The sequence below is a fragment of the Sciurus vulgaris genome (genome assembly GCF_902686455.1).
Source record: "Sciurus vulgaris genome assembly, chromosome: 1".
Classification (NCBI taxonomy): domain Eukaryota; kingdom Metazoa; phylum Chordata; class Mammalia; order Rodentia; family Sciuridae; genus Sciurus; species Sciurus vulgaris.
In genome coordinates, this window is record NC_136461.1 from 47880415 (window position 1) to 47906284 (window position 25870).

The window sequence follows — 25870 nt, forward strand, 5'->3', positions numbered from 1 at the left end:
GTTCTTTCATCTGGTTGCCATGTGTGGCTTTTATTCCTGAGGTCCTTTCATGGTCCACAATGATCACTGGAGCTCTAGAAATTATGCTTTTGTTGGTATTGATAATATGATAATAAGTGGAAACAACTAAAAATTCAAAAATACAAAAGTCTAGAAACAGAGCTATCCAGAGGTCAGACAATAAATCTGTGTGAATTCAAGTCTATCCAAGATGAGATCCCCCTGCCATAGATCATGAGGCAACCAGTATATTCCATTTATTTCATTTTTGGGACATATTAAGGAAGAGCTGGAAGCATTATCTTATATTCACCATTAAACCCTTTGCAAAACATTTTCATACCGATTTTTCATTTGTTCTTCACAATGCTTTGGACAGGTAAGATGACCAGCTAGTTTTTAATATTATTATTCTGACAGGTCACACAATTTACACATTGCTGAGTAGTAGATCCCGTCTACATTTAGTTCTTTGGATAGTTGTTGGAAATCAAAGGTGAAAAATCATAGTAGGGAATAAAGAAAATGATCCCAAACCAAGTCTCTGTAAGAGATGCAGCACAAAGAGAGTGAGCTAATCCCATGGCCTCAGCCACATCACTTATCGGAAAAGTAAGGTGTGTGAGGATTGAACGAGGTCGGTGTGTCCAGTACCCTCCAGACTGTAAGTTCTTCAAAAGTAGGGACCCGTCTATCTTTTAGATTTACAGAATGACATCCCTACTTCAGAGGTTGAGCCACAGGATTAGATAAGTAGATTCCTGTAAAGCATCAGGAAAAACAGCTGGTACAAAATAAGCATTCAAGAATTGTAATCATTCAACCGTTTCCACTATTGTTTACACCAGCCTACACAACAAACCTGGTGCTCTGTCAAGGTCCTTGGCTCCTGAGGAGCTGAATTTTAGGAAACACCTTTGACACACCCATCACCCGCTGCGGAGAGTTTGCCTAAGTGCATTCCGTGAGAGGAACTCCCAGACGAGGATACTGGCAGCCCTAGCAGACACAGAGTCTCTCGGTGCCTTTAAAGCCAAGTGAAGACTGGAGGAGCCAGGACTAGGTTACAGTCCTGTTACAATCCGGCCACTGGGCTGGGCTAGCCCAGGGAGTCCAGCCCGGGTGGGAGGCGGGGCCTGCAGACATTGACCAATCCCAGTCAAGATTCAAAGGGCCAATGGGAGCGCGTCTTACAGGGGCCGCGGCCGGCGGGGGTGGGGCCGGGTGGGGCGGGGTTACAGCCCGCGCCGGGACTGCTTTTGCAGAGTTCGGTGCTGCTCGGCACAGCAGCGTGCAGGCCCCGCTAGGTAAAATGTAATTTCAGATTGGACAAGTAAGTGACCACCCTCTCAGTCCCACGTGGGCACCAGGGGCTTTTGCAAGCGCGCAGGCTCTCAGCGGGCAAGTTCAGGAAGACGGTTCTCCAACCTGTCAGTGCACCGGGTCTGTGCGTCGGTCCCATACATTCCTCGGTGCTTGCCTCCTTTCTCCACTTCTTCCGGCCGCTTAAGGCTCACCCCAGCCAGGCCATTGATTTTCAAGAGGTTGTAGAGTTCCTTGTGTCCTCTTCCTGGCTGAGGCGTCTGACCATTCGGGGGAAAGGTCGGCCTTTACTGCATTACCGAGTCTACCCTTGGAGATATCCGGAACCCAAGGTCCTTCTACGACCACTCTCCAGTTAACTGTGTTCAGTTACTCTCTTTCCCTTCACTCCCCAGTTTTAGGATTTTTGGAATTTTCTAACTTAAGTCTGGTCATCTAGGGCTTTTAAAGGCCAGTGCTGTTTGTAGCTTTGGAGCTCCCAGCTGCTTGTGATACTACTTGAGGTGTATTTAGTTTAAATGGGATGGTGATGTTTGGGTACAAATCTGGGTAAGAAAGGCCTAGGGCGACCTTTTCATTTTTATTAATTTCCTTCTGTTTAAGGAGACATGATGCATACTAGTGAATTTCCCCATTTAGTGGCTCTTTTCCACGATAGTACTTCTTATTTTTTAACACTCATTTCTTCCCTAAATGAAAGAATCAGTCATGACCAAGATATGGAAGAGAAGTCATCTTAGGTTAAATTTTAAAGTGTAAGTTTGGAAGGCTTGAAGTGATTTTTTGAATTGCAAATTAGTAAGAAAGAAGAAAAGTCTTCTCTTAGTTTGTGACTGGATTTAAATCATAGAGTTTGCTTTGTTTTGTTTTTGCTTGCTCTTCTCCTTTTTCCTATGATCCACTATATATCATGTCCTGAATTCTTTTTAAAGTTGCTAGCTGAGTGTTCCAGCCAGATGACTGCTGCTCTGTCTTCTGTTCATGTGGCCTTCACGCCTGGCTCTTGACCTGATGGCCACTGGCCTGGCTCTTGAAGGGCCTAACTGAAGAGGACACCCTATTGGGAGGCCCAGAGGAGAATTTGAGGGGCAGAACAGTGAGAGTCAGAAGGGCTTGGAGATTGATTTTGAGTGGGAGGTGGTTGGGAGCCTCCCTGGATGGATTTGGAAGTCGAAATTGTATTGGGAGAAGAAATAAGCCAGAGGGTGGGGTACTGTGTGTTTCTGGATAAAGTTAAGAAATTTGCTGGGAGGAGACCCGGTCTTTTTCCAAGCTGTGTTAATTTTTGCTGCGGGCCTTGTTTTTTCCTGGAATTTGGTTCCCTTTTCCTAACCTTTCACTCAGTGCAAATCACACTGAATTACCAGCTGAGTTTTTAAAACAATTTGAGGTAATGAGTCTTGCCCTTAAACTCCCAGAGTTCTTAAACTTCCCCCACTTTCAAGGGATTTGAAATCATTATTTTGCTAGAATGTAACAACAGAGATCACTTAATCACTCACCTGCCTACCTTTTTATAATAGAGTAATCTGGCATCAACCCAGATGGTATTAGAGGACACTCATCCAAATTAATTCTTCATTTGTTGCCTCCTCTTGTGGCACAAACTCTGGGCCTGGCACTGTGGTATGCTCTGGGGAAGTAAGGATGAATAAGACTCAGTCTCTATTTTCAAGTTTTAACCCAGTATTGCACACGATTTATTAGTACAGATGGGCAGGAATGGGTGAAATAGGAGCTCTTGGAGGGCTCAAGGGTCAGTTTTAGGAAAGATGAATCTTCTTAAGGGAGTTTGAAATATATCTGCGGGACAATCAGTGATTCACTTAGATTTGTGTCTTAGAAAGTTAGTTCTGGCTGCAAGGTGGAGAATGAATTAGAGTGGTAAAGACTGGAGAGAGGCTACTGTAGTACAGTTGAGAGATGGGTTAGGATAAGAGTTATGGGAATGGAGAGAGGTTAGGAAATCAAGTAGTTTAGGAATTAATGACTGACTGAATATAGAGGATGAAGAAGAGCTATTTCAGCCAAGGTGCCACCAGGAAGAGAGAGGACATTCTTAACTAGTGTACTTTGTAGCAGCTTTATTGGGGAATAATTAATATACAATGGCAAAAAGTATCTAATTTGAGAGGTTTTGTCATAGGTATATATCTATGAAACCATCATCACTATCAAACTGAAGAACATGTCTAACACCCCTAAATATTTCTTTTGCCCTTTGTAATCCCTTTCCATATAACCTTTGGATTAAGGATTTATTAAGGCTTATTAAAAATGAGATGTTTTCTTTTCATTGAATTTTTATAGGTCTTTATGTATTATTGTTTTAAGTTCTTAATCATGTATATGATTTCCAAATATTTTCTCTCCTTTTGATGTTTGTGTTTGCATTCTCATAACAGTGTCTTGTTTGAGAGCAGAGTTCCTCTTTTTTTTTTTTTTTTTTTAAATCAGGGATTGACCCCAGTGGCACTTAATCACTGAGCCATATCCCCAGAACCCTTTTTAATTTTTTAATTTTTTAATTTTGAGATAGGATCTTGCAAAGTTTCTTAGGGCCTTGCTAAGTTGCTGAGGCTGGCCTGGAACTTTCAATCCTCCTCCAAGTAATATCTGTTGAAATTACCAGGCATGTACCAGCATGCCATGGGAACAGAGTTCTTGATTGGTATGAGGTCTAATTTATCAATTTGGAATTTTGGTGAAGTTAGTTTATCAGTTTAATTTCTTATGGATCATATTTTTGGTGTTGCATGTAAGAAACCTTTGTCTAACTTGAGGTCTCAAATATTTTCTTCTGTTTGTTAAAGAAGTTTGGTTTTATATTAAATCTGTAATACATTTTAAGTTAACTTTTGTATTTGGCATTAAATATGGAACAAAATATTTTGCACATGGATAATCATTTCCCAAAAAATCCTTTTTACATTCAATTGCCTTTGCATTTTTGTTCAAAGATCAATTTTGCACATATATACACCCATATATATGCATATATATATGTATACACTTACACACACATGTATTAATATGGGTTTATTTTTGTCTGGTTCATTTGGTTCCATTGAGCACTATCTATTGTAATGTTAATACCACATAGTCTTAATGGATTTAGCTTTTGTAATAAGTGTTGAAGTTATTCAGTAAATTCTTTAACTTATTTTTTAAAGTCATTTTGGTTATTCTAGGTCCTTTAAAAAAAGCCCAAAATATATTTATATTTCAATTGAAGATTCATTGAACCCATATTTAATAGGAGTTGGAATCCATATCTTAAATATTGAATCTTCTGACCCATGGACACAGTATATCTGTCTTCCTTAATTTCTCCTGACAAAATTTTATAACTCTCAGTAGATAGGTCTTACACATCTTTGTCAAATTATCTGTAGGTATTTCATATTTTTAATGCTACTGTAAATTATATTGTCTTTAAAATTTTCAATTTCCAATTATTTGTGTATTGATCATGTATCCTGTAATCTTGTGAAACTACTTATTAGTTCCAATAGCTTTTTTGTAAATACCATCAGATTTTATCTGTAGGCAATCATGTCATCTGTAAATAAAAACAATTTACTTCCAGTGGGGGAAACTTTTTACATATTTATTTTTTTCTTGCTATGTTACTCTGACTGGGACCTCTGCTTTGCAGAGAAATAAAGGAAGCAAACATTTAGTCTCGTCCCTGTTTTTAGGTAGAAGCATTCATTTTTTCATCTTTAAGTGTTTTGTATATGTTGGTTGTATGTTTTGTTAGAAGTCCTTTATCAGGTTTAGGAAGTTTCATTCTATTCTTACGTTGCTGAGAGTTTAAAAAATTTTTTTTGGAATAATAGATGTTTTATTTTGTCAGTTGCTTTTTCTGTTAATTATGAAATCATGGTTTTTTATTTGTTGTAACTTTTTTTGTATTTCTACATTTTAATAGATCATACACAAATAGATTATAATCTCTCATTTTTTTATTATACATATTTCTGGGTCACATGGGTCATGCAGTTATACATGTACACGAGGTGATAATGTCTGTTTTACTCTACTATCATTCCTTCCCCCATACCCCTTCCCCTCCCTTCACTCCTCTCTGCATAATATAAAGTAACTGTATTCTTCCCTCTCCCCTCTCCCCATTTTTGTGAATTAGCTTCCACATATCAGAGAAAACATTCAGCCTTTGGTTTTCTGGGTTTGGCTTATTTCACTTAGCATGATATTCTCTAACCCTACCAATTTACCAGCAAATGCCAGAATTTCATTTTTCTTTAAAGATAAGTTATGTTCTATCATACACACACACACACACACACACACACACACACACACACACACACACACATTTTCTCAAATGTGGAAGGCTGGCTGTGTTTTTCTGTTTTGCTTATTTCACTTGCTGGTTCATCCATACTGGTGCACATGGCAGGATTTCCTTTTTAAAAACAGAGTAACATTTTATTGTATGCATGTACCACATTTTCTTATCCATCCATGTGTGGACATGAAAGTTGTTTTCATATTTTGACTATTGTGAATAATGCTATATTGAACATAGGAGTGTGAATATCTTTCCAGATTGTGATTATTTTTCTTTGGGACGTATGTTCAGAAGTGAGATGGCTAGATCATGTGGTGATTCTGCTTTGAATTGTCAAGGAACCTCCACACTGCTTCCCATAATAGCTGTATGAACTTACCTTCCCCAATAGCAGTGTACAAGTTTCTCATTTCTCCACATCCTCCTCAATGCTTGTTATCTTTTGACTCTTTGCAAATATTTTCTCACATTCCCCAGTTGCCTTTTTGTTTTGTTGATTGTTTCGTTTGCTGAGTATTTTCCCTATGTTTCCTTCTAGTAATTTTATAGTTTCAGGCCTGATGTGTACTCCTTTTTTTTTTTTTTTGCTGTACTGGGGATTGAACTCAGGGCCTTGTGTTTGCAAGGCAAGCACTCTACCAACTGAGCTATCTCCCCAGACCCCCTGATGTGTATACTTCTTTAGTCCATCTTGCTGGCAGTTTTTCTCTTTAGTACTTTGAATATGTCATTCTGCCTTCTCTTGATCTACACAGTTTACTGCTGAGAAATATACTGATATGCTAACAGAGTTTCTTTTGTGTGTGAGAAATTTCTTTTCTCTTGCTACTTTCAAAATTTTCTCTTTGTTTTTGATTATTGACTATTGGATTCTGTGTCTACCAGAAGGCTTCTTTGATTTGAATAAGTAAAAGATCCTTGTGGACCTTTTAGATTCATATATCTGAATGTCCAAATTTCTCCCAAGATTTGGAAAAATTTCAGCCATCGTTTCCTTTAAGCAGTATTCTCTCTGCACTTTTGCTCTTTTTCTGAAATTTCTATAATCTATATATTACTTATTTTGAGTGTGTCCCATAAATCTTGAAAGCTTTCTTCTTTTTTTTTTCTCCTCACTGACTGTATAATTACAAATCATCTGTCTTTGGGTTCACAGACGATTTCTTCTTCATCGAGTCTGCTGTTGATTGTTTCTAGTACATTCTTCATTTCACTTATTAGATTCTTCAGCTCTAAATTTCCAAATTTTTTCATTTTTTTGATTTCTCATTGTTGAAATTCTTGTTTATTTATGTATTGCTTTTCATATTATCTGTGTTCTGGTTCCATAAGGGGGAAGCTGAGGGCATTGATTTGAGCCCCCCCCCCCCCCTTTCTTGTACTGGAGATTGAACCTAGGGTAACTTAACCACTGAACCACATCCCCAGCCCTTTTTTGTATTTTGAGACAGAGTCTCTCTGAGTTGCTTAGGGTCTCACTAAGTTGCTGAGGCTGGCTTTGAACTCGAAATCCTTCTGCCTCAGCCTCCCCAGCTGCCGGGATTACAGGTGTGCACCCTGCTTCTGGCTTCTTTTTTAATTCAGACATTTGATACTATAAATTCCTCTCTAGGTATGGCTTTATTTGCACCCACAACTTGTAGTATCTTTTCATTTTTGTTGAGCTAAAATAATTTAAATTTTTTCTTCTTTGATCCCTGGGTCATTTAGAAGTATCCTCATCAGTTTCCAGATATTTGACAGTCTTCCATATATTTTCCTATTACCAGTGTACCATTTATTTCCATATAGTCACAGAACATCCTTTGAATAATTTGAATCCTTTTGATTTTTTGAGAAGTATATGACTGAGTTTATTCTGTCTTAAGAAATGTTCTATGTACATTTGATAAAGATGTGTATTCCGCTATATTTGGGTAGAGTGAATTTTTTTTTACCCATCAACTAGTTCAATTGGAATATTATATCCTTGTTGATTTTCTATTTTTTCTCTATCAATTTATTATAAATTTCTCCTTGCATTCCTATCAGATTTTGCTTTATGTATTCTGATGCCTGTTATTAGGTGCATAAATTGGACTGTTTGGTCCTCTTGATGTAACATTCCATTTATTTTTTCACAGTCTTTGATAATATTCTTTGCTCTGAAATTTATGTAGTCATGATTCTTGGTAAGAGTTTTGCTCTAAAACCTACTTAATTTGATGTTGACTTACCTACTTTGGTTTTCTTTTCATTGCTATTTTATGGTATCTCTTTTTTGTATCTTTTCTGTTTTTATATGTGTCCTTGTATTTAAAGTAGGGGTCTTGTAGGCAGCAGTTAATTAATTTAGATAACAAATCAAGGAATAATAATCTGTCTTGTAATTGGGGTGTTTATAGACTATATTTATTCAATATAATTATTATATGATTTTGTTCAAATACACCACCTAGCTATTTTATTTTTCCTATTTGTTCTGTTTATCCTTTGTCCCCTTTCCTTTGCTTTTCTGCCTTCTTTTAGGTTAGATTTTTTTTTAATGATTCCATTTTATGTCCTTTGTTGGTCTATTAGCTATTCCTTTCGGTGGGGGGGTCATTATTTTAGTTGTTGCTTTAGTGTTTATAGTACACACATTTATCTTACCAGAGTCTACCTTCGCATGTTATTGTAACCCTTAACATTTTGGATAGTTTCTATTACTATGCCTTGAAGGTCACTTTGTTTTCTGTATTGCCTAATACAGAATTAATTTTTCTTTACATACATTTTTCATTTCCAGAATTTCAACCTGAGTTTTATCTTTCCTGTCTGAACTTTTAAGTTCAGATTTTCCTCTAGATTTTTAAACTCTTGAAATACTGTTATACTAGCTATCTTAAATATCTACATTTACTAATTCTATCTAATATGTTAAGTCAGGTCAACATCCATTGATTTTTTTTTGTTTCGGATAGTTTTCTCCTTTGTATGCTTGATATTTTTGACAACAGACACTATTTTATTTTATTGGTGATGGGTATTTTTGTAAATACACTTGAGTTTTGTTATGGGGTGTGTGCAAGTTATTTAGGAACAGTTTGATCTATTTGGGTCTTGCTTTAGGCCTTTGTGGGGGACCACAGCAGTGTTCATCTAGGGCTACTTACTGAAGCTGAGGAACCCTGTTTGCATCAGACCCTGTGCATTGTGAAGTTTTCTAGTTTGACTTCTTTGAAAAGGTCTGTTTACAGCTCTGTATGAAGTCTGCTGACTGTTCTCCCCAGTGCTTCCTGGTGCTTCTGCCTCAGCTTCCTCACATGTGTACAGTGATCGGTGCTCTACTGAATGTTTGAGGGGTACTCTTTGCTGTTCTCCTAAATTCTCCCTCTGTGCAACTCTCCTTGTACTCTACCCAGACTCTAGCCTTCTGTCTTCCATAGACTTCCAGCTCTATCTCCTCCATGTAGGGAGACTGCTGGATTTTACCTTTGCCTTCTGCTGACATTTTCTAGGGATTCAGCCTGAGCATTGCAGGATTTATCTCAATTTCTTTTTTCTTATTTTTTCTTATTTTTTATCTGTTGGTTGCCTGATGGTCAGTTGTCTGAGACACATTTATTCCTATATTTTTCCTTTTTTATAAAAACTGGTGGAGGTAAAAAATGGTTCCTATAACTCCACTTTGGCTAGAAGCAGAAGCCTTCAACTAGAATTTTGAATAAAATATAAATAATAGACTATTTGAGGATGTTAAGAAAGGATTCTGAGATACCCAAGCAATAGCAATAATGGGAAACTTAAGTAAATTTAAGAAACATTTGGATCCATGTGAAGGTACTTTTGGTTAAAGAGTTCTACTGAACTCTTTTATTTTTATGTTTTACAGACTGCATTTTGATTCCTTGTACACAAATGGGGTTCAATTTTTCCTTTCTATGGTTGTGTACCATGTAGATTCATACCATTCATGTAATGATACATGTACATAGGGTAATGGTGTCTGTCTCATTCCACCATCTTTCATACTCCCACCCCCTGTCTCATTCCACCATCTTTCATACCCCCACCCCCTCTACCCTCTAGTTTCCCTTTATATAATCTAAAGTGAACGCTTAAGGGAGAATACAGTGCTTGAATAAGAGCCCTTCAAAGCCCTCCTTTAAGAACAGGGGGTGTAGACCCCCAGGCTGCCTTTACTTCTCCTCTCAAGTATACATGTTCTTGATGTCCATGTGTGATGCTGGGCTGGAAGAGCCATTGACAAGTCCCTGCCTATGTTGCATCCAGAGGCCCTCCAGCAAATTAGCAAAAAGCAGGAGACCTACTATGTGCTTACTACACGCATTCACCTAGCATACCTCATCTCCACAGTGTCATGTGGGAATGTGGGTGATTAAAGATATCCTAGTTAAATATGTTAAATGCACCTTACTCCTTTCCTCTCTTTCTATTTTAGAAAAATGCCGTGGCATGGAGAACAGTTACAGGAACTAAAAATAGCATAGAGGAAAGAAGCCTCAATAGTAGGTCATGAGGGTCATCTCAAAACAGTTGAAGGGACCATCCACATAAAGGTGGAAAGGCTGTTCGAATGATCCTGTGGGAGAAAAATTCAGATGAGAAGATAGAAGTGATGCAGTGCATTGTTGAACTCAGTACAAGGAAGATCTTACAGTTTCTGCTCATTGTGAAAATTCAGACAGCACAGAGAGCAGAAGTGAAATGCCCTCCAGACCCCATATATTTCTTTTCCCTGGCACTGCAGTAAGCAGGTTTTTGTGTGTTTTTCCTGATGTCTTACCGGTTAGGTCTTTATACAATACCATGATTCTCAAACTAGCATCTCTCAGATCACCTGGAGGACTTTTAAAGCACAGACTCCTGAGCTGCTGGAGCTGGACTGTAGCCTGAGAATTTGTGTTTCTAGCCAGTTGTCTGGTGATATTGATGCTGTTTTTCTGAGACCATACTTTGAGAATCACTAAGACACTCTCCTTTTTAAAAAATAATACACATGGGGTCATATTAAGGGTACCCAAAGTAGATACTATTAAAATTTTAATTTTTTCTAATTTGTTGAGTATAAAATTATATTTGAATATTGTTTTGATTTATAGTCGCTGCATTATTTGCGAGGCTGAAGATTCACATTTTCTTTGTATTTGGCTTTCTATGAACTGTTGGTTGTATTCTTTGCATTACAGGAGAAATAACAATATGGCAGAAAGCACCAGACTTCCCTTTGAAGGGTGCTGGCAGTTTTGTAGGGTTGGGATATAGCATGCAGATGTGGGGAGGAAGGTTGGGGCTGGGGTAAAGAGTGGGCAGACAGGAGCAGAGCTTAGAGGTCCTCATGGGCCAAATAAAGATTTTGGGCTTTGAGAAGTAGCAATTGGTGTTCTTTAAGTTTATACTTCAGTGTATGACAGTTTTGATAGAACCTTTTGTGGAATGGCAGGCTGTCTTGTCTTCGTTCCCCAAGTCTAATGTTTAGTCTTCAAATAACTCCTTCTTAAGCCCTTTCTTTCATCTTGGGCTTTAAAGCCACCTGGTCATGTTTTATAAACAGGTAAAACATAAGAATAACCAAAGACCTTATGCACCTGCCTTGGTATTGTCTCTGAGGAAGGAGTTTTGCAAGATCTCTTGAAGAACGGACTTGGTGGCTTTATCTGATGGGATCCTGAATCCTTCCTGAATTTGCCTACATCCGAGGCAGTCTACTTTAGGTGGGTGAGTTCTTCTGTTGTTTTAATTTGAGTGAATTTCTGGGAAAAGCTATGGATTTCAGCCAATATGCTAATGATAATGGCATTGCTTTGTAGGTCTGGTTAGTTTTGTAAAGAATCATTTCATAGTTAATTATGTTAGCAAATCAACAGTAGCCTCTTGGAGAGGAAAGTAATGGGGGAGAGACTACATATATAATTTAAATTATTCAGAACTCAAAAGTAGGGTCAAGAATTCAGTTTAAAAAGAAGTCCATAAAAGAATAAATCACCAAGTTTGCATATATTTTCCCTGTTATGTATGTAACTTTATAATGGGCATGTAAGGGATTAAAATTAAATATCTTTGCGTTTGAAATTAGGAGACATCAGCCCCACTCTGTGCCTTTCTAACATTTTTCTGTTTCTGGACAGAAAACTGGGAAAACTTCAGACCCCAAACCTGCGCTTTTGATGAACTCAAGGAGGTCCATTGGATGTGGAAAAGATAGATTGACCCTGTTGGGGTTCAGTGATGCTTATCTGGGTGAACTCGCTCTCCCATCTTCCTTCTTATGCTAGTGGGACTTGTTGCCATGGAGGGAGACTACTCCAAAGAGGAGGGTGGGTGCATCAGCCACAAGCCATAGTGCTTCTAGAACTCTCTGGAGGAAGAGAGTCCTTAGGGTCATTTGATTTTAACAGGTATTTGACTATTCTACACATTAATAGTCTTCTCCTCCACAATCCAGGAATCCCCTATTACTGCGTTACATGACATGTGCTTCACTGTCCACGGATGTAGGATTTATTGAGACATAAGGTGATCCTTAGTAATCAGAGCATGGGGGAGGTATTTCTAATGTTCATGGAAGAAGGTTTCACAGGATTAATGGGCTTGAAATACCACTCCAAGTGTGTCCAGGATAAAGACACCTTGTTTACTGTGGAAATCTTGATCATTTCAGCAATGGTAGTTAGAATTTGACAGTGATTGAGACAAACCTAAATTTGTATGTGGCCTCTTCCTCCTCTGGGCTTTGTGACCATCAGTGAAGATTGATCCTGTCAGTATTTCAGCTTCTTCTTGTGTAGAACAACATATACCACTGTGGGTGTTGCAAACATGGACTCTCCTCTCCCATTCTCTGCAAAGGGAGGGGCTTGGGAGGGCAACAGAAGTGGACATCAGGAAAAGCAAGGAGTTTTTTTGTTGGAATCTAAGGGATGGACAGAAGAGATGGGAGGGAGTAAAGAAAGTTTTATGGAAGAAGGAGTGAGTGATCCAGTTTCTAATGAGCTCAAAGGGGATGTTTGTCTGCAGAGTTTGGGCTTTCTTCTGAGGAAAGGGGTTTTCATCTATAATTTCCTTAGGACCTGTGTTCTGCATTTGACGACAGTCATAGCTGATTTTGTATTTCCTCTGTTTTGCTGTCTCTGTATTGCCGGTGTGGCTCTTGGAAGGTAGTAGTTTTGGCCACCAAGCAAGGCTGGATCACCACCCATCCAGGGCTGGCTCAGTTTTGATCCCTGCGGCTGCCACTTTATGAGGCAGAAATGGGGATTTGGGGAATTTTGACTTTTCTTTTGGAATCCAACTTCAAATGTTTAAAAAATAGCCAATTTTTCTACTGTTCTTATTGATTTAACACTTTGCCTTTTGTCTGATTATGTTTATTCTTAAAAATAGGCTCAGTACAAAACCTAAAGACCCTCAAAGCCCCCCAAAATAGGCTGGGTGTGATGGCACATGCCTGTCATTCCAGCACTTTTGGAGACTGAAGCAGGAGGATTATAAGATGAAGGCTAGCCTCAGCAACTTAGGTAGGCCCTAAGTAACTTAATGAGATCCTATCTCAAAGTTTAAAAAAATAATAAAAAAAAAAATGGATGGGGAATGTAGCTCAGAGGTGAAGTGCCCCTAAGTTCAATCCCCAGTACAAAAAAAAAAAAAAAAAAGCCCTGGTTGAATCAGAACTGCTGGAACAGTGAATTGGTCCCATCGTTGACTAACTTCTTTCTGTGGAGAAAGGCAGAGCTGGGACAGGGTGCTTGGTCCCTAAAATGTGGATGGCCGTGCTTCTAGTGGCAACATGGTGCTGCTCTCCACCATAGACAGTTTTACTAGGTGCATTAGGCTTGGCTTGAAATAGGTATACTGGAAATAAGGAATCACCCTTTGATTTTTAAAATTCAGATTTTTTAAAATTCGGATGTATTTTGAGGGGGGTACTGGGGATTGAACTCAGGGGCACTCCACCACTGAGCCACATCCCCAGCCCTATTTTGTATTTTATTTAGAGACAGGATCTCACTGAGTCTCTTAGTGCCTTGCCATTGTTGAGGTTGGCTTTAAACTCTCCATCCTCCTGCTTCAGCCTCCTGAGCTGCTGGGATTACAGGCATGCGCCACGGCACCTGACTCAAAATTTAGATCTTGACATTTAGTCTATTTAGGCTGCTATGACAGAATATCATGAACTGGGTGGTATTTGTATCTCTCAGTTCTGGAGGCTGGGAAGCCCAAGGTCAAGACTCTGCAAATTTTGGTATCTGGTGAGGACTGGTTTTTGGGTTGCTGACTTCTCCCTGAGTTCACACATGGTGGAAGGAACAAGCATCTCTCCTGAGCCTCTTACATAAAGGTGCTAGCACCACTCCTAAAAGCTCTTCCCTTATGACCTAATCAACTCCCAAAGGCGCCAATACCATCCGCACATGAATGTTGGGGAACATTTAGACCCTAGCAACATCCCCTGTCAACTCTTAAAAAATCAGAGATCAAACATGTTTTAGCTCCCTTTACCTAATGTCCTGGCTTAGAGAAAACACTTAATATTTGTGTATTGGAACTCAAGCTCTTAGATGTGGTAAGCACACCCAGGAACAGGTAATACATGTTGTAGGACTGAGGTGTCAGGAGGTGATTTGACATTGGGAGCAGAGGTTTCCAGATGTGAGCGAGTATTCCAGATTTGAGCGGGCAACCCTCAGAATAGAGGAGGGAGTTTGTTGGTGTGTTCTGTTTTTGTTTGATATCTGGGTTTTCTTCTGGGGCTTTGAGAACTAACAGTTTCATTATCTGTTCCTTCTTTGCCTTATGGACTTTTCCTGGGCAGGAAGAATTTGGTGGAAAATATTTGTTGACCAAAAAATATGTCTGCTTTTCCTTTCTTTCTCCTTTTTCTTTCCTTCCCTTCTTCCCCTTCCCCCAAAGCAAGGATTTCTGTTTCTTATTCTCTGAATTATGCCATCTTCTACTTACTTAGTTCCTTTCCTCCTCGCCCTATTCCTCCCTTCCTTCTTTCCCTCTCCGCACTATATTTTCTTTGCCCTTCCCACCTCCTCTCCTCCTCCTCAGACTCTAACTTGCCCTCGATCTGCCGCAGGCCAGGTCCTCTGTGAGTCGTGAGTGCCAGACATCAGTGATGAGTAAAATATCGTCTATCCCACTTGTCTAGATTAGGGTTGGGTTCAGCTTCTTAGCAGCTTTCAGGGATGGTTTTACTGTTGTTTCCTTCTCTCCCCCAAACCAAAAGTCTGAGGAAGAATGGAGAAGGGTAGGACTAGAGGAGACAGAGGGAAAGTACCTGTTAGCAAGCTGCTTCATTTTTTTTTTTAATTTGTTTTATTTAGTTGTACATAATAGCAGAATGCATTTCGATTCATTGTATACAAATGTGGTACAACTTTTCATTTCTCTGGTTGTACACAATGTAGAGTCACACCATTCCTGCAATCATACATGTACATAGGGTAATGACGTCTGTCACCTTCTACCGTCTTTTCCACCTCCTGCCCCCTCCCGTCTCCTCATTCCCCTCTGCCCAATCTAAATTTCCTCCATTCTTCCCTCACACCCTCCGCTGCCTGTTACAAGCAAGCTGCTTTTTTTTGCCATGTGTATTGCAGGTAGAGCATCCCATCTCAACATTTTAGAGCAGTGAGATTTGTATAAAGTGGTAATAAATCCTTTCAGTTAAGGAGCCTGAAGTGGGCAGACTATTTGTTGCTTATCTTTATCTTCCCAATCTTTCCAAACCTCTGATTACAGTATAACCAAATAATAAATAAATTGTGTGAGGCTCCGGTATATGAGTTACCAGCAGAGTACAAAGGTCAAAGTTGAAAGAGGGTTTTGAATTCCTCCTGATTCCTGGGACACTGCTTCTATAGACACTGTTACCAACCAAGTCCATTCCAGAGGAGTAGCTCTTTAAGAAATAGGCTTGAAGGTAAGGTGAACTTACCCACTTTGGAAGGTTGTAATCCTGGACCACCATCTAATTGCTACTAGGTTATGTAGGGGGAAAAAGAAGGAAACAAGAGCAGCATGGTCCCCAGGTGTTCGATGTTGGGCAGGGTATTTGTAGTGTTTACCCCCCTTCTGAGGATTGCTGAGACAGTTTGGCAAAGAACAGCCTCGATTTCCAGGTTCCTCTTTCCTTTTCTTGCATGGCATTCGGTCAGCTTGCACATTTGATGGAGAGTCAGCTGTGAACTCTGTGGTTTCCTGCGGCACATTTCTAATAATATTTATACAGGCCATTATTTAATGAACTGTTTAAATATTTATCATACAGAGCTGTTTTTTGATCATAAATAGGGGCTCAAAGTCAGCACAGCCCCTGCTGGGACTCGGGAAGAGGGCCATTTGAGTCCTTTGGAACGTCTGAGGAGTGAGGTGTGTCTCAGGACGCATGTGCAACACAGCTTGAATTTTCCTCTAGTATTTTACTTCTCCTGGCTGTCCACAGTCCATGTCCTTACTTCTGTCCTCACCTTCCTTTACCCCTGACAGCATTTTTCTTTCTAGAGTATTCATCTATACCTAAAAAGAAGGAAATGGAACCAAAGTTCCAACTATTCCCATTCATGAAAAGGCTTTGGAATCACATTGAGTGGCCTGGAATCCCAGCCCCCTGCCTCTGTGCTGTGTGACCTTAACCAGCTCCATCTCTGAAAACCTCAGTTACCTTAACTGGAAATGGGCTCCCATCTCAGGATTGTCACAAGGAGCAAATCAAAATCGTGACATTGTGCAGGTGATTTACAGAGCAAAGTTCAATAGATATGAGTTCATGCTGTATTTGTCATTGGTGGTGTTATTGAAGAAGTCACCAAAGGATTTGATTTTCAGTTTTAACTCGGTGTTGTGGAAGGAGTCCCAGACTTACCCTCAGAGGCTGCGGTTGAGATCCTGGTCCCGCTGTTTATTCTTTGTGTGACTTTGGACAAACTGCTCTCATCCCACTAGCACATAAAAAGGTGACAGGTTTGCCCACCTGATTGGGTTCCCTGCATGTGATGAACACATTTGTGAAAGTGATTGTCACAATTGAGAATCCTAATCCTTTTCTTTTCAGAACAAACTAAAAAGGGGAATAATGTTTTCCTTTCTGCAGAGGTGCTGGTTGAATAGTTTGGAGTCTAGGACACAGCAGACAGTGCATGTGACTCAGGAACAAAGGGCAGAGACAGGGATAGCAAGGGATCTGCATTGCAGAAAATCCTCTGGCTGTGTTTTTGTAACTTATGGTAGGATTTCAGGGAAGCTGCCCCAGGGCTTGAACCTCCCTGCTTTCAGGTTCCAGGTGTAGAAACAATCACAAAGAGATTACTTAAAATTATAGCAGTGGGGAAAACGGTGAACCTGAAAGATTTAATTAGGATCTTTTTTCTTAGAAAAACATGACCTCAGGGATTTGTGGAAACACTGCTAGGAGGGTCTGATGCCCTTGTTCCTGTAGGGTTGAGTCTTTTCCTGGAGGTAACTTGATGGTGCATTATGGAAATGGAAGCATCCTGGGTTGTGGAGGGGTCAGTCTCTGAAGATGGACAGTGTGGGTTCTGAGATAGCCAGCCATAGACACAGTATGCATGGGCGCGTAGCAGAGATCCCTAAGAGTGCAGGAGGATCAGAAAACAGTAGAGCATACTGAGAAAGGCTGGGAGCTTGGGCATGAGAGCTGTTGGCATGCTAGCATCCATTAAGGAGCACTCCCTGGGGACCTATGCAGTGGAGACAGTGGGAAGTCAGGAGGGGGAATCCTGAGTAAAGTAAGGAGGAGTATGTAGTTGGTAGAGGGGAGGTGGAATAGCTAGCTGGGTCAGTCCTCTTCCTGTTTGCAGATAAAGAAACTGAGGAAGCTCTGAGCCAACACAGCCTTCCAGTTTTGTCAGTGACTACCTTTAGCAGGGTGCCCGGTGCCTGGCGAAAGACTTAATTCTTAAAGCCTCAGAAGTCACTGATTCCAAGCTGCACTGTTTCATATACCACAAAGGAAAAGCTACCAATTGATTGTAAGATACTCTTGGTTACAGGATTCACTCTGATTTCATAGAAGCTAAATGAGAAAAAATTAGTAGTTTAGAATTAATAAAATGTAGTTGTAAGCATTAAAGAAATATTGGTTAATTAGATGACCGAGGCATAGAAAAATTCGAACAAAAAAAGCGCAGTAGTGTACACAGTCATGTGCTGCATAGTAGTGTTTTGGGCAGTGAAAGGCTGCATGCAGGACAGTGGTATGCCACTCAGCCTGGGCGTATGGCAGGCTATGCCATCTAGGTTTGGTTAAGTACACTATGATGTGTGCACAACAATGAAATCAGTCAACATGTTTCTTAGATCTTGTCCCTATTCTTAAGTGACAGATGATATATAAACACGAACTTAGGAATTCAAGCTATTAAAACATGACCCTCCTCATCCTTGTTTTTCATTGATTCACTGATTCAGTTATTCAGTAAGTAATTATTGAAAACCAATTATATGCCAGACACTGAACAAGGAGCTAGGGATGTAGAAATCAATAAGTTCATTTTTTTTTTTTTTTTCCAGGTTTAGACCAGTAAGGGCGACAGACCCAGAAACAACAACAACAAATTGCCATTCAGAGTGGCAAGTTTTAAAAGAAAGTGGGGGCACAGCACTGCATGGCATGCTTCATATGTGTGTAAATCACGGGGAAAGGCAAGGACGTCCTCCCCAGAGAGGGGATGACTGGGCTGGGTCTTCCAGTGTGAGGCCTTGGTCACCAGACAGATAGGAGAGGAAGGAATTAGGGAAGAGGAGAGACACAGCAGTGTGGAGCACTCTGTCCCCCGGGGGTTGTGAGGGTGCATGGAGTTTGGAGGGAGAAGGGGCAGACCATGTTGGCCGTAGCGGGAGGAAGCTCCTAGAGTGCAGTCACGTCACACTCAGGCTGTGTCACAGCCCAAAGCTGATGGTGTTCTGTTGTCCTGAGAGAGGGACCACTGGCAGGAGGGGTGGAGAGTGAGGCAGGGTGATCTCTGCTTCAAACTGAGCAGCTCTGCTTTGATCTCCTCTATTTAAGTTTTCATCAAGTAATGACTTAAAGAAAAGACATGCTGTTGCATGAAGGAAGGAAGGAATGGTTTGACAACTGTGCTCGTGGTCGGTCACATGGACCCTCCAAGGGATGAAAGTGAGGGAGGGGAGATGAGAGCACACCGACCAGGGCCCAGTTCGCTGTCTGAAGCTCAGGTGGAGGGGTCGCAGACATGAGGACTGCAGCGCCCCATCTTCATCTGCCTGGAGCCAGAGCCAAAAGGAGGAGAAGCACAGTTGGGGAATGATTGTAACTAAGTCAGAAGCAATCACTATTAACGAAGTTGGTTTTTTTCTTTTTGTAAAGTTGGGATAAATATCCAGGAAGCAGTAACTGAACATCTGCTAACTGCCTTTGTTTTAGAATCCCCATGAGTGTCTTGGCCAAGGAAACATTATCTTTCTGAAGTTGAAGGGCATAGCATGCTGCACAGGTTAAAATTGGACTCCCACACCAAGCTCACCTGGGGAGCTGCAGCATGTGTCCTGGCCGGTCATCTCGGGAGCTGGCTGTGCTCTGTGAAAGGCCAGTCTGGAAATGAAAGGCCCTTTGAGATTTCTGTGTATCACAGGCTAATCTGACCAATGGGAACTAGAACAGCCACCAGGGCCAAGGAATTCCTGTGCGTTTTCTGGTCAGATTTCCTTGTAACTCATCAGGGGTCTGTAAGGAAAACAGATTGTCTAACAAATTCCTGATCCTGTCTCCCCTGGGGCTGCTTCCCAATTCCTAGTCACTTCACGACATGGCTGCAATATATTTGCCTCTTCTGCAAACTGATACTGCAAGCTGTTAAGAAAGAAAGGAAAGAGCCTTAAACATGGAATTGCACAGATGTGGGACTTTAAGTCCACGAGTAAGGTTGAGTAAATTCCTTCACTTCTCAGAGACCTGTTTTCTCATCAGTGTAATATTTTATTGTTACAATAATGGACATTTACTATTTATGAGTGCATGGACCCAGCATGAAGCAAAAAGTAACTTACCTCATGGAGTCTCACCTCGTTCACCTGTTCAACAGAGATTTAAATACACTCCCCTTCTAGAGTCATAGTGCTCTACTGCTCCCAGATTTTGAGTTCTCCTATACTCTCTATTTGCTGTTATCACACTCGTCACCACTTTGATTAGTTAGGTAGCTAAATGCTTCATGTGATTCCTTTCAATGAATTGAAATGCCTCATCCAAGGCTGTGTCTCACTTGTTCTAGCTTTGTGTGTATAGAAACTTTTGTTGGACAAGTAAATCATTAATGGCCACCGCTTAGATAGCTACAGTCCCTTTCATGTCCACCATCAAGACATTCGGCAGGGGTCTTTGCAGATCCACTGGTCCTCATGTCGTGTTTGCGTTTGCTCACCGCAGGTGGAGGGAGCATGATGTCTGGAGAACAGGAGCCACGCAGCTACTACGTGGGTGTGGATGTTGGAACAGGCAGTGTCCGTGCGGCTCTTGTGGACCAGAGAGGGGTCCTTTTGGCCTTTGCAGACCAACCAATTAAGAAGTGGGAGCCTCAGTTCAACCACCATGAGCAATCCTCTGCGGACATCTGGGCTGCGTGTTGTGTTGTCACAAAGGTATGGGTAAAGATGTGGCGTCCCCTCCTAGCACCCGCTCCCATGGCTGAACGTTTACCTCATGTCCATGGGATGTGGTGGACTATGTTGGGGTAACTAGAAATGCAGAGCTGAGCGCCACGTAGGCCTTGCCTCCCAGGAGCTCACAGTGTAGTGGTACAGACTGATACACAGCTGAAATATGACGTGATCCATGTCAGGAGCCAAGTAACTGTGGCTGGCGCTAACCCTGAGGGGACTCTGGCAAGAGAGTAGAGGGTGAGGAAGCGCGAGATGTGACCAGATGTGGAAGAAGCCACAGCTAGGATCATAGCTGATCTCTTCTGTGCCTTTATTGTGTGTAAAATGTGTCAACGTGCATTGTGAGGTTGAACCCTCGTGACACTCCTGAACTTAAAGTTTCGCTTGTACTATACCATCCCCGTTTTATTTTCATTAAAGAAGAAATGGAGATACAGAAAGTTAGGTAACGTACCTAAGTTCATGTATTTGGTAACAAGCAGAAACAAGACAGGAATCTAAGAAGGCTGTGCTCTTATTAACAATGGACTCTCCTGCCTTCCAAGTGCAGGGGACAAGTGTGGGGAACTGCATGTGGTTTAGAGGGAATAGCATGTGCAAGTCATGGTGTCATGAAAACATGGTGTGTCCTGAGAAGGCAAGGAGGTTGGGTCAAACCAGAGCAAATCTAATATGTGCTAGACAGATGTTCTTCTTGAGTGGCCTTGGGTTATATTTAGCATGCTGGCTTGGCTAAGGAATTGATGCGAGACAGCACTTGTTCACATTTAAAGTTTCACTTATTGGTTTGCCTTTGTATTCTAGTAATCAGGAATATCAGATGTCCTTTTATCTTTTTTTTTTTTTTTTTCCCAGATGAAAAATAAAGTCCTGGATTCCTTCTTATCCTTGTTCCTAGTTAGGTTCCTTAAATATTCATGAGGTGCTTGGTAATTTGCAGATGGACAATTCACCATTCTGTCCGTATTGATCAGTCTGTTTAAACTTTCATGAGCTCTGGGCTGCTGTTAGTGCCCCTGGAGAAGAAGGCAGAGAGAGGTGGGGGTGGACAGCAGGGAGCATTATACAGGAATAGAAGAGGGGCATCTTATCTTCTGCCTGGTTAATTGTCCTCCTCTCTCCTCCTCCTCCTCCCTGGCCTTGGTAAGAGTATTCTGCTTTTTGCCCTTGGGTCTCCTTTGTTCTTCTAACATATAGCCTTCCTTGCCATTAAGGAAATCATCAAGAAGAAAATATAATCCCCTGATGAAGAGCTCCTTTACAAAAGGTCTACTCTAAGTACAGCTTGGTTTAATGGTAGAGTTTTAATCATCTCCCAGTGGCGACAGACTCATCATCAGCTAGATCCCGTTAGCCCCATAAGTGCTGTGGGCACTTGTCCTTCGTGATGCATCTCACCACAGCAACCTGAGTAAAGCTCTTGATTCTTGGCTATTCCCCTCACATGGAGTATGGATCTGTGGCCAGATGCCAGAGCCCCAGGATGAGCATGGCACATCTATTTGGGGACATCATGGTGGGTGGAAAGTAGTGTGCTACAGGACATACATCCTGGGACCGGACTGCCCAGATGGACATCCCAGTTGTGAGCTTGTGATCTTGGACAAGTTACTTCATGTTAGTTACCTCAGTTTGCTTACCTATGAAATGGGATTGGTAATAGATCTCCATAGAGTTACTGTGAGGATTAAATAAGTTCATGCATATAAAAATGCCATAATGGTATCTGGAAATAAGCCATCACTGTGTTTCCTATGGTGATGGCGATAACAACAAAAATGAGTAGACTGTGGAGGAGAATGGAATTATGTAGCTTGGCGGTAAAACACCCCAGGCTCAATCCCCAGAACAAACAAACAAAACAAAAGAATAACTTTCTAAGATAAAATCCTGAGTAGTCAGAAGTCCATGGGGAGACACGGGTGAGAATATTCACCCATTACCCTCTATTTGGGGCTCCTTCTATGTAAGCACTGCCTTAGGGCAAAGGGTGGCCCAGCACATCCTGGCCTGTCTTCTCTTGAACTCCAGCAAGTTGAGGGCAGTTATTTACTTCCTGTTCCCTAGTTTGTTCACATTGTGAGAGGTGATTTTCTCCCTCAGTTGAAATAATAATAAAAATAATAATAATACTATGATGATGAGAATAATGACAGCCTACAATTGTCACTCATTAATTATGTTCCAGATACTACACAGGGTCCTTTATATCCATCACTTCATTTTATCCTTATAAGTATCTTTTGAGGTAGCTTTTATTCTTGTCTTAAAGATGACAAATAAAAGGGCTTTGAAGAGATTCAGTAGCCATCAGAGTTCTCTAAAGAATGAGAGCAAGCACGGGGGTGCTGCTCTAGCCATTACTGCTGGCTGTGCTCTGCGCCTTGTCCCTCTCTCCAGTCACATCTCCTTACGTGGCGCATGCCTGGGAATTACGTGGGGCAACTTGAAACATGCGGGACTTGCTGCAGAGTAGGGCACCAGGCACTGATGTACAGCCATGCTGAACTGCATTGCCTTTTCCTGGCTGTGTGCTCATGCATGAGATGTGTGCCCCTAAAGTTGGCAGGTTAGATGTGGGCCCATATCTAACACAAAAAATTCTGTGGAAACACACAAGTCCTAGAGGATATGCATTTGTCCCTGATTAAACATTGTCCTTGAAACTAGCCAGAGCAATTAGACAGACCAAAGAAATTAAATGGATATGAATAGGAAAAGAAGAACTCAAACTATCACTATTTGCCGATGACATGATTCTATATTTAGAGGATCCAAAAAATTCCACCAGAAAACTTCTAGAACTCATAAATGAATTCAGCAAAGTAGCAGGATATAAAATCAACACTCATAAATCTAATGTATTTCTATTCATAAGTGATGAATTCTCTGAAAAAGAAATTAGGAAAACTACCCTATTCACAATAGCCTCAAAAAAATATATAATACTTGGGAATCAATCTAACAAAAGAGGTGAAAGACCTCTACCATGAAAACTATAGAATATTAAAGAAAGAAATTAAAGAACACCTTAGCAGATGGGAAGATCTCCCATGTTCTTGGATAGGCAGAATTAATATTGTCAAAATGGCCATACTACCAAAAGAGCTATGCAAATTCAATGAAATTCCATTTAAAATTCCAATGACATTCCTCATAGAAATAGAGAAAGCAATCATGAAATTCATTTGGAAGAATAGGAAACCCAGAATAGACAAAGCAATCCTTAGCAGGAAGAGCAAAGCAGGAGGTATCACAATACCAGACCTTAAACTAGACTACAGAGCAATAATAATAAAAACAGCATGGCATTGGCACCAAATTAGACAGGTAGACCAATGGTACAGAATAGAGGACACAGAGACAAACCCACATAAATACACTTATCTCATACTAGACAAAGGTGCCAAAAACATACAAGGGAGAGAAGATAGCCTTTTCAACAAATGGTGCTGGGAAAACAGGAAATCGATATGCAGTAAAATGAAATTAAACCCCTATCTCTCACCCTGCACAAAACTCAACTTAAAAATGGATCAAGGACCTAAGAATTACACCAGAGACCCTGCACCAAATAGAAGAAAAAGTTGGCCCAAATCTTCATGTTGACTTAGGACCAGACTTGCTTAATAATACTCCCAAAGCACAAGAAGTAAAAGTAGGAATCAACAAATGGGATAGATTCAAACTAAAATCTTTTTCTCAGCAAAGGAAACAATCAACAACGTGAAGAAAGAACCTACAGAGAGGGAGAAAATCTTTGGCACATGCACTTCAGGAAAAGCACTAATCTTCAGAATTTATAAAGAAATCAAAAGACTTTACACCAAGAATACAAATAACCCAATCAATAAATGGGCTAAGGAAATGAACAGACACTTCACAGAAGATCTACAAGCAATCAACAGATATATGAAAAAATGTTCAACATCTCTAGTAATAAGAGAAATGCAAATCAAAACTACCCTAAGATTTCACCCCAATTAGAATCTCTGTTATCAAGAATACAAGCAACAATAGGTATTGACGTGGATGTGGGGGAAAAAGGTACACTCATACATTGCTGGTGGAGTTGCAAATTTGGTGCAGACACTCTGGAAAGCATTATGGAGATTCCTTAAAAATCTCAGAATGAAGCCACCATTTGACCCAGCTACCCTACTCCTTAGCTTATACCCAAAGGACTTAAAATCAGCATACTATAGTGACACAGCCACATCAATGTTTATAGCAGCTCAATTCACAATAACCAGATTGGGGAACCAACCTAGATGCTCTTCAATAGATGAATGGATAAAGAAATTGTAGTATATATATATACAATGGGATATTATTTAGCCATAAAGAAAAATAAAATTTTGGCATTTGGAGATAAATGGATGGAGTTGGAGAATATTAGGCTAAGTGAAATAAGCTAATCTCCCAAAACCAAAGGCTGAATGATTTCTTTGATAAGTGGATAAGGGTTGCAAGGGGAAAGGGAAGAATGCAGGAAGGATGGATTGTGTAGAGGAAAATGATGGGTGGGGAGGGGGCAGGGGGAAGGAAAGATAATGGAATGAGATCAACATCATTACCATATGTATAGTACACTTTGTGTACAGAGAAATGAAAGTTGTACCCTATTTGTGTACAATGAATCAAAAAAAAAAAAAGATCTGATTTTTTAGAACCACAAATCTTAATCATTCCAATAAGGCAGGTAACATTGCGAATTTAGTGTATGATTAGGTCTGAATTTCCATTAGGAAGAAGGAAAAGATAAACTGGAAGAATCCTTTAGCTGACAGACATTTGTCAAGCGTCCTTCTTTTATTTAATCTGCAAACATTTTTTGAGCACCGACTACGTACTTAATACTTCTTAAGCCCTGGTACCTATAGGGAAAAGAATACAAAAAGTTCTCTTCTCCTATTAAAGTTGAAATAGCTTTTATCTGCATGGAAAGCAAACAAAAACAAAAACACTTATGAAGTGAACGAGGTAACATTCGTTCTGGGTTGGTACCTGCTACATGAGAAGAGGTTGTGGGAGGAAGAGGGCCAAAGAGAGAGGTATCCATATGGGACTGAGCAATAATGTTAACTTCTTACATTCATAGAACTATTAAAGTTTACGTAGCACCTTCATATTTGACTATATTTGACCATCTTTACGAATTAAGTAGGGAAGGGGTTATTATTTCCCTTTTATAGGTGAGAATTAAAATTGAGGGCCAGATGGTTAAGTGATTCTCCCAAGGTCACCCAGATAGCATGTGACAAGCCTGGACCCAGACTGGTTAAATGCATGCATTTTTTTCACCACCAGCACCATAGACCTTTATCTTTTGCCTGAACTATTTTAAGCCAGCTGATGTCCTTGTATTTGCTCTTCCCTTCTCTGATCTTTTCTTGGCGACTGGAATGATTTTTTTTCTTGAGTGCTAAATTGATCATGTTGCTCTTGTGCACTGCCTTGAGGGCTTCACATTCATGTCTGGATAGAAGTAGAATCTGGGACCTGCCTGCAGGGTGCTTCTGGTCTGGCCCTGACCTGCTGTCCTGCTCATCTCCTCGTACTTCTTCTCTCTGTCTGGGCTCCAGCCACACCCTTCAGCCT

General features: G+C 40.6%; 1 protein-coding gene across 12 annotated transcripts in view; it reads left to right on the top strand.

The window, feature by feature from the left end:
* Window positions 1-1232: 1232 nt before the first annotated feature.
* Window positions 1233-25870, top strand: part of FGGY (FGGY carbohydrate kinase domain containing) — a 411751-nt gene continuing 387113 nt past the window's right edge. For 8 of the 12 annotated variants that reach the window (XR_013757719.1, XR_013757720.1, XM_079103856.1 and 5 more), the window contains exons 1-2: window positions 15412-15551; window positions 20037-20248. Coding sequence is in view for 9 of the 12 variants with exons in the window: in XM_079103856.1 (XP_078959982.1) it covers window positions 20048-20248 (201 nt within the window). In the remaining 3 variants the exon portion in view is untranslated. Of the gene's footprint in view, window positions 1334-11161; window positions 11342-15411; window positions 15552-20036; window positions 20249-25870 lie in introns of those variants that run through there. The other 4 variants (XM_079103863.1, XM_079103862.1, XM_079103861.1 and 1 more) reach the window with 4 other exon arrangements.